Source organism: Hoplias malabaricus, chromosome Y (assembly GCF_029633855.1).
Source record: "Hoplias malabaricus isolate fHopMal1 chromosome Y, fHopMal1.hap1, whole genome shotgun sequence".
NCBI classification, from domain to species: domain Eukaryota; kingdom Metazoa; phylum Chordata; class Actinopteri; order Characiformes; family Erythrinidae; genus Hoplias; species Hoplias malabaricus.
The window spans coordinates 9,514,134-9,523,812 of NC_089820.1; the positions used below are offsets into that span (position 1 = coordinate 9,514,134).

The 9,679-nt window shown below is 37.3% G+C and overlaps 1 protein-coding gene across 1 annotated transcript; it reads left to right on the top strand.

The window, feature by feature from the left end:
• Positions 1-3,731: 3,731 nt before the first annotated feature.
• On the top strand, positions 3,732-9,630 carry LOC136678781 (melanopsin-A-like). Its single transcript, XM_066656918.1, has 9 exons — positions 3,732-3,868; positions 5,744-5,877; positions 6,210-6,413; positions 6,758-6,929; positions 7,080-7,244; positions 7,446-7,553; positions 7,808-7,958; positions 8,298-8,405; positions 9,311-9,630. Exons 1-9 carry the CDS (start codon positions 3,732-3,734, stop codon positions 9,569-9,571), a joined length of 1,440 nt encoding a protein of 479 aa, XP_066513015.1. The 3' UTR covers positions 9,572-9,630.
• Positions 9,631-9,679: the final 49 nt, after the last annotated feature.

Sequence of the window (9,679 nt, forward strand, 5' to 3'; positions counted from 1 at the left end):
ACCACAACCTAAAACTAACTACAGGCACAGCCAAAATGATCAACAGCTACAGAGAAATGGACAATGTAAAACATTTTGTGTACATTGTTGTTTTCATGTAAAACTATACATGTGTATATGTATGAATGCACCAAGTAAACTCAAGAAACACAATTGTAACTAAAAATGTACTTTAGTACTAAAACTGGCCCCTTTCACATCAGCAGGAAGGACTGAAAATGTCTGTAACTTATTATTAAGTAATTAACGAGCTGCTGGAATAATATCAGAACTTAAAAATCTTGAGTGACTCTGCTGTAATTAAAGCAACTGTGATTTTCTATCTGTATTTAAAGAAACTGGAATAATCTTTAAAATTTTGTTTATGTCTGTGTTTTGTATGAATTTTGTTTGTCTGGTGATTTTGTTTTATGAAAGGCTGTGTAGAACAATGAGAGGACAGTTGTGTATTTTTTTCTCTTTGTGGAGAATCTGAAGTTTACTGCTCTGTAGCTCTGTGATTTAGTGAATGTTTTAGCAGTTAGCTTTATGTCTTAATATTACTCTGCGCTGTGTGTGTGTTTAGGCTGAGGGATGATGTGTATTCAGGTTTAATTTTGAATTCTCACCTTTTCTCTGTGGTTTCCCAGCCTCCTAGTGTTTAAGAATACCCCAGTTTTTCAATCTCATTCTTTGTGTTCTTTCTTTATGTAAACGGGATGAACTTTATGCCTTTGGACAATACAAACAAGCCTCTCATTTTTGCCATCATTTGTGACTTATAATTTTATTTATTAAATAAAATGTATTTCAGGTTTTGAGTTGTAAATTTCCAAAGTTATTTGTATAGACTTTTATTGTGTAATACTGGCCAATCTCTCTCTCTCTCTCTCTCTCTCTCTCTCTCTCTCTCTCTCTCTGTGTGTGTGTGTGTGTGTGTGTGTGTGTGTGTGTGTGTGTGTAAGATTTTAAAAAGGAAGATTAGAGATTAAAACCTTATTCCTCTGTTCATCTGCTTTAAAAATGATCATTTTGTTTCTGCTTTTTGAGAATTCTTTCACTACTCTCTCACACACTCTGTTTCATTCTCTTTACCTCTCACTCTCTCTATATATATATATTTGCACTATATTAATGCTGAAATATAAGGTAAATCAGACCTACAACCAGTAACTGTTCAACTGAAAAAATTAAGAATTGAAGTTACATAAAAATGAATTTTGGGAGTAGGACCATGCTCACACACCTCTACTTAGCCCTATATGACCTGAGAACCCATGTCATTTCCAGGTCGGACAAACTAGCTCACACCTCCACACCGTCTCCGCCCTTTTTCTTGTATTCACCTATCCAGCTTAGGGGTGGTGGTGGGTGGAGGGGGTTGTGTACTAACAAATACAACAATAATACATAACCTTAAAAAATTGAGACAGTGGTTCACATTAATCCCAAGATCCAGAGATTAGATCTGAGCAGCTTTAGCTGGAAACTTTAGGGATTGTATGTGTGTGAGTATTTTATCTCTGTGGTGTGTGTGAGGACATTCCAGAAAAGAGTTTGCTCTCTCATTCTGAAAATCCCTTGCTTCAAGAGAATAGAAAAAAGACAAACTTGAAGGCAAAGTGGAGTGGAGGAGTTGTTTTTACTGAAATGTCATTCATGTGTTCTAAACAACTAATAAGCAACCTTACATATTTATGTCTGCCTCACCCTGACTTCTTATGAATTCATAAATCATTTCCATTTATAAAGTAGAATCTCAACAAACCAGTTAAGACAAGGATCATTAATGATCATAACAGTCATTAGAGCACAATCATATAAAACTCAAGCTTCACAAAGACTGCTTAACAAAGCCACATTAATGTAAAAATGAGCTACAACAACTACAACACACTTCAATAAACAGAACAGCAGTGTTAATACAAGCAGCTACCTATAAGCCAAAAATTAATAGCACATAGAATTACCTCTCAATGCCACAGTTTACAATAACAACCACATACAGGACAGCTATCACCAAACTCTATGGAACTGCTGTGAATTTAATAATATTTTGTTCAGACTAGACCCACCACATCTGAGTGTAAATATTACACAAAACTTACCACAGACATTCTAAATCTGCAGCTCTTTAATTTCCACATACACTCATTTACATCAGCTTTGACCCATATCATTTTGATAAACTTTAGCTGGTGTGTTTTGAATAAGAAAGTGTGAAAAGTAACAGTGAGTGAAGTGTGAGCAGTGGGATATGAATTAGATTAGGTTTCATTAGACAAGATTAGAATAGATTACATTAGTGTTTGGTCTTTATGGTGAGATTACAAGAGCGTGTGGTCATTAACCTGATGTCTGATGCAGTATGAGTCCAGGGATTACACAGAAACAAATATAATCCCATACGGTCAGAACTCACACACAGCTGTGTCTATGCCTCTCTCACCCAGAGAGACAGAGAGATCCCTGAGAGAGAGACAGAAATAACCCCATAAATGTCGATGTGTGTTTGTGTGTGTGAGAGAGAAAGAGAGAGAGAGAGAGAGAGAGAGAGAGAGAGAGAGACATCATTGCTGCCTGGATTATTCCACCACTGCACAGATTTCACTTAACCACACATGTTTATTCAGGACTCAGCAGCTGTAGGACTATGATGATGATGATTTTAATCATGATAGAGATAAGAGGAAATGGAATGGAAAACTAACACCTTATTTCGCCCAGAACACGGCAAGTATGAAATTCAACTCCAAACTAAATTAACACAGGGGAATATTCACAGAAATCACCATGCTAATCTTGTCAGATATTATTCAGGTCTTCAGGTCTTCATTTAACTGGGAGAGAGGGAGAGATAGAAGGGAGGGGGGGGGGGGGCAAGGGATGAAAGGGATTGAGGTAAAGAGTTTTGTTTGGACTAGTTAGTAGTAATAAATTGAGAAAGTATGTGTACCACTTTGTTTCCTGTGGGTGTGTTTTTACTGTAGCTCTGTTTTTACAGTTGCTTGCTTCTATACACAATACTACCATAATGGTCTGTGAATGGTCCATCTTCTTGTGACAGTTAACAGTTGAGTAAAAGTGACCTGTTCTGAAAAAGAAAGTAGCTCTTGGAGAGAATGTGGTTTCCTTCCCTGCTCCACAAGTTACCTAGTGCAGTTTCAGCAGAACTGAGCCCAGAGTAAAAGTGACTCTGTTCTCCCTATTACAGGTCAGTGGAGCTTCACATTTTGAAGCTGTAACTGTAAGGTAAAAATATGTGGTTTTCCTTTAAAACACCAGTTTCTTGAAACCATTTGCTTAACTACTTTTAAAAATGCTTAGCATAACAAATGTAAACATCACTATCTATGATGCTACAAAGAAATTTGATTGGGTTGGATTTGAGTTGGTTTGACTGAATAATTGAAAGAATCTGATTAAAAAAATCATTCATATAAGAATTCATGTATGAACTGGCTGCCTATAAACGAGGGTTGGAAGAGGAGTAACTAGGTCACTGGCTGCTTCTGACCACTATGACGTTATATAATCTCTACTTAAACACTGCCTCAATACTTAACTTATATGGACCATATCATTAACAAGTTCATTTGTGCTTATTTGACTTAAGTTGTGATTTTGCCATTTTTGCAATAACAAATTACTAAGTGAGTTTAGAATGGACCCTGTTTGCATGTACTGTATTTATATATACATTCTCCTCGATGAAGCATCTGATGATGTTAAAGATGGCACTGATGATGACGATGGAGCTGCAGAGGTCCTCTGTCTTCAAGAAGGTGGATGTTCCTGATCATGTGCACTACATCCTGGCATTCCTCATCCTAATTGTGGGGACTCTGGGAGTGGCTGGGAACACACTTGTTGTCTTTGCTTTCTGCAGGTCAGTTTCCACAGAAGTGAGTGGGACGTACGTTTTAATGGCTGTTAAACTGATTATTTTTTATGTTGTCATGATGCTGGTTTAGTGGTGGTCAAGGGTTAAGGAATAGGAACAGAGGTAAGTGCAGGAGACTTTATTAATCACAAGGAAACTAGACAGAGAAGCTAATCACGCAATGGCTACTAAACATAATACAAAAACCTTGAAACAAACGTTAATCAAAGCAAGGGGCTAAACTAGCAACAGACAACTTAAACACACTGGACAGGAAAAGAGGCTAAACACAGACTACAGAAGCTAGATTCTAAACAGAGGAGCTAGGGCAGAGATACTTGAGAACATAGATACAGAGAAACAGAGATACTTAGCCACAGAGGGACCTGGAATGGCATTCAGACAGCGAACACAAAGCATGGACATGCTACAGACTTCTAACATTTAAAAAAAAAAAAAAAAAAAGAAAAAACACACGCTCGCAATGACCCACAACCACGAAACACAGACATGGACTATAAGACAACAACTCTAACAAGAAACACCTAAACACTAATTAAGACACGTGACACTAGAAACAAAAGGGAAGGGTATCACATGACCAGGGAACAAGCAGGAAGCAGACACAAGACAAGGGGAAACAGTCACATGACATGAAACAGTACAAAGAAGAACACAAAACTATGTATGTTACATATGTAATGTATATGAGCTTGTTTCTGTATGCTAGTATATGTATGCCAAGTCTAAGGTAAATTTTGCGAGTTTTTCAGTTTGTTTTTTTAAATAATACAGACTTTGAGTTCCCTGTGCCATAGACAGAAGGGACCATCCAGACCAATGTCTCTCAAAGCATCAGTGCCACAGCATGGGTGGCGTGCATATTTGTAAAAGTGTGGAGCGGTATACTGGGATTTTAGAGAGACATTTGACCTCAAGGCTACAGTTTTCCTTCTCATGAATGGGACATGAAGTAGGTTGATGTTGTTTGAAAGGATTTTGTTTCACACCTCTCTCTGTATTTTTGGATCTATGGTGTTCTTGGATTTTAGAGGAGTGGCTTGGAAGTTGGGCTAAATGTAGGGGTGAGTTTTTTGGTTGGATTTTCTTTCTTTTTAGTTTTTTTGTAAAGCCTTTTGAGCTAAAGTAGAACAGAAGTACATGTAGGCTCTCACTACTTAACAGTGTGTTGAAAATACCAGTGGGTATTGGCTACCATCATATCATCAGGTGGATAGTGCACATTGTTTGTTGTTGAGGCATCTCCCTTCTGTCGCAAAGAATGTACTTTGAGGGTCTAGAAAGATGCTACATAAATATAACTACCATCATTATCATCATCATCATCATCATCATCATCATCATCATCATCATGACAGAAACTGATGAGACAGACTTACAGAATAACTTCTGTTTTTCTGACCGAAAAAGACCACTCTTGTTTTTTGTGTTCCACGTGTAATTATTAGTGCTCTCTTGTGGCTGTAATAGTGACTGCAGCTTACTGTGTTAATGCCATGTGTAGTGTGGATGGGGAGCACCCACTAAAAGCTTTTAAAATCTCTTAAAGCTCTTTTACTGTGCACTGCCACTACTGTTATTATTTCCACTTTAATTGTTTGAGTGCTGTGATGTGGGTCAGAGTTTGAAAGTGGAGCAGCACAGTGAGCATTAGCGCTGTGAGTGCTGTTAGCATTTCTGCTCCAAAAACAGACACACACTAAGTGAAAATAAAGAACATATCCTGAACAGTGAGCACAGATTTTATATAATACATTTTGTATTATATCTGTGTTTTTTAATGAGATTTTTGTATTATTATCTTGAGTTTTAATCTTGAAACTAATTTGAAATTACTAATTTTTGTAATCTGTGTATCAGCAATAGAAAGTTGCGTACAATGCCAAATTTCTTCATTGTGAACCTTGCGCTGAGTGACCTGATGATGGCATTAACGCAGTGTCCTGTCTTCTTCATCAATTCTCTACACACAGAGTGGATGATGGGGGAACTAGGTAACACACACACACACACACACACACACACACACACACAGAGAGAGAGAGAGAGAGAGAGAGAGAGAGAGAGAGATAGTTACCAAAATCTGCTTACACCCTCACATTTTGCTGTCTTGTATTCTTAATCAGGACAAAATCATGTCCCCATAACATCAAGTTGATAATAAGTAAGTAGGGCTAGGGCTCATATTAGTAGTAGGTGGTTATGGTTAGGATAAGCAACTGATTTATTCAGGGACAATAAAGCAATAGGATGCTTTCATATTAATTGTACTAAAAAAGTGAATGTGTGTGTGTGTGTGTGTGTGTGTGTGTGTGTGTGTGGGCAGGTTGCAAACTTTATGCTTTTTGTGGAGCTCTGTTTGGGATCTGTTCGATGAATACTCTGCTTGCAATCACTGTGGATCGGTACCTGGTTATCACTCACCCACTAAAGGCCATGAGCTGGAACTCCAGGTATAGAACCTTCATATTCATCATCCTCGTCTGGACCTACTCTCTCGTCTGGAGCCTTGCCCCTCTGTGTGGCTGGAGTAAGTCAGCTAATTTGAATATTCAAATATGTTCTCCCTGGCTGCTTTATCAGAAACCCCTCGCCGAAGTGCTAGAAGAAGGGAAGCAGTAAAGTGAAAACTGTGAATTAAATATGACATTAAACTGGACTTAACTGCATCCACATAAACAAGCAGTCTGTAACATAAGCCGTAACATCTGCAAGTATCCATTATGCATGCTTATGAACATTTGTGCATATTAATTAATTCATTATAGTGTTCATCACATTCTACATGCTCATAAATGTTTCGCTGTTTAACTGACACTACAAGTTTATGTATGTTTTTAATTGTTTATTAAGTGTTTTTCAATGTTTATGAAGGCTCCTATGTTCCGGAGGGCCTAATGACCTCCTGTACATGGGATTATGTTTCTCCGTCGTGGGGAAACCGCAGTTATACACTCTCTCTCTGCTGCTGTGTATTCTTCGTTCCTCTGGGCATCATCATTTGCTGCTATATCAAAATGTTCCTCTCTGTGCGGAGAACAAGCAGGTTATTTACTATAATTACACCTATATACTTACATATGGAGAACTGTACATATATTTTTACATATATTTCGACCTATATTATATATCACATTTTGGATCATATTATTAATAATTTTTATGTCATTTTTATTATTGTTGTGATTATATTCAGGGATGTATCAAGGTTGGGTTCTCAGGTGAGGAAGGCAAAAGTCTCTGAGCCTCAGAGGAGTGTCCAAACGGAATGGAGACTGGCTAAACTTGCTGCAGTGGTTATTACTGTGTTCGTTATGTCCTGGGCCCCATATGCCCTCATCACACTCATCGCTTCAGCTGGGTAAAATTTCCCCTTCAATCTTTGATATATTCCATATACACACGTGTTTCATAGATTTAACACATGCACCTAATACAAAATTCTAACTTAAGCCACCTTTCTTCAGCTAAATATTGCAAATTTGTATATGTGCCTGACTGTATATATTGTGAGTAAATGTAAAAAAAAATACTCAAATAATAAATTATATGTTTTTCTTAGGTACGCACACCTACTGAACCCATACTCTAAAACTTTTCCAGCTATCATAGCCAAAGCCTCTGCAATTTATAACCCCTTTATATATGCCATCGTACACAAAAAATACAGGTAAACACACCACATTCATATCACGCCATGGTATATTAAATCATAACATGCCTTAATATAGAATTCCAGAGACATACTGTACTATAATCATAACATTCTAAACATGCATGCCAAATTATTAAATGCAACACCTTCACACTTTAAACCATACCACACAATTGATTTTAAACCAAGAAATAAAAATTTAAAGAGTGTATATGATATTATTAAAAAAGATTTATTAATTGCATAAGTGACTGATTTATTTTTGACAGAGTGACACTGGCAGCAAAAGTCCCTGGTTTGTCATGTCTTTCTCATACTGTGGAAAATACTCGTCTTTCTTCATCAAACAGTGAGTCGTCACTCAGTCGAGAGTCCAGTTTGTCCAAATACAAAGTGCATTCCACCTCCACCTCCAAGAAGGTACAGGACCTGACTGATAACAACTACTTTTAGTATTTTATGGTTTACTTATTTTATAGTATTTAATAGTTGTTCTCTAAATGTACACTTTCATGTCATATGGACCAATAAATATGTTTCAGAAATAGCTGAAATACTATTAAATATATTTGCATGTTATTACACATCAAGGGTCTGGTATACGGTTATTTGACTTATTAAACCTATATCAAATGTGTCCCATTAGCACATTATTAAGCAGAAACTGTATTTGTAATAGAGTTACTAATTAATTTTTAATACATTGAAAATGTTTGTTTAGTACATAAAATGTTACGCATTGATTTCCTGCAATTGTAGGTACTGGGACATGTGGAGCTGGACCTGTTTGAAAGCAGGCTTCAGTCTTTCAGATGTTCATACAAACAGAAGAACATCACAAAATCCTTGTCTCTAACACACACCAAGGTGAGCATTGTCTAAAATACATCATAAGTTCTGCGTAATAAAAAAATACATGATACATGTGACTCACTTAAAAAACAATGACATAAGTTAATATTTTGATGACACTTTCTCAAAAGAAAACATCTCAAAACATATTACAAAATGTATAAATGTGTTAAATAATCTTTTAATATTCTTGCAACATGATTAGCTATGTAATACAACAAAAGTGAATATATCATTCTTAAATATCACTAAAATATGACAAAATATAAATAGTTTTGTTGTAATAAAGATTTGTTGTTTATTTTAAAAAAGTAAATGATTACAACAGGGTGGCACGGTGGTGCAGCAGGTAGTGTCGCAGTCACACAGCTCCAGGCGCCTGGAGGTTGTGGGTTCGATTCCTGCTTCGGGTGACTGTCTGTGAGGTGTTTGGTGTGTTCTCCCTGTGTCTGTGTGGGTTTCCTCCGGGTGCTCCAGTTTCCTCCCACAGTCCAAAAACACACGTTGGTAGGTAGATTGGTGACTCAAAAGTGTCCGTAGGTGTGAGTGTGTGAGTGAATGTGTGTGTGTTGCCCTGTGGAGGACTGGCACCCCCTCCAGGGTGTGTTCCCGCCTTGCGCCCAATGATTCCAGGTAGGCTCTGGACCCACCCAACGCGACCCTGAACTGGATAAGCGGTTACAGATAATGAATGAATGAATGATTACAACAAATGTATATATAAATGTGAATGTGGAAATGCCAACACTTAATGAACAGCCTTTCCATTAAAAGAATACTAACAAATGTCACTAAACCCCACTTAATTGTGGCTACTTAAAGTTATCATTAGTAGTTATTTCAAAGTGATTGGATATTACATTTTAATAATAATAAACAGAGGTGTATTCATTTTTGGATTTCTGTTTTTGTGTATGTAGCCTTCAGTGTGTGTTAGAGAGTCTCTGAGTTTGTGCGAAAAGGAGCTTGTTCACGGTTCACTCGCTATGACGACAGCCACAAACAGGAAACACATGGACATGCCTCCTGCCCCAAATTTCAGCCCTGAGAGTGACCTCACAGAGACCAGCCCCCTGGAAACTCCCAGAAATCCTTGCAGCGCTAGCCCCACATCAGAAAGCAGTTTTAACACAGAAGAAAATTCAGCCCTGATTAGCCAATCAGAATCTACACACACTTAGAGCACACACACATGTATATATTCTGTAGTCGTTCAAATTAAGTCTGGAGCATATATTAAACACAGCCATTAATAAATGTTTGCATTAAAGGAGTAAAATACCTATTAA

Bases quoted from the DNA above. Each gene is read 5' to 3' on its own strand.
- LOC136678781 (XM_066656918.1), top strand. From the start codon at position 3,732: ATGGAGCTGCAGAGGTCCTCTGTCTTCAAGAAGGTGGATGTTCCTGAT. The intron at 3,869-5,743 runs GTCAGTTTCCAC...TCTGTGTATCAG, and splicing joins GTTGTCTTTGCTTTCTGCAG to CAATAGAAAGTTGCGTACAA. The intron at 8,406-9,310 runs GTGAGCATTGTC...TTGTGTATGTAG, and splicing joins TGTCTCTAACACACACCAAG to CCTTCAGTGTGTGTTAGAGA.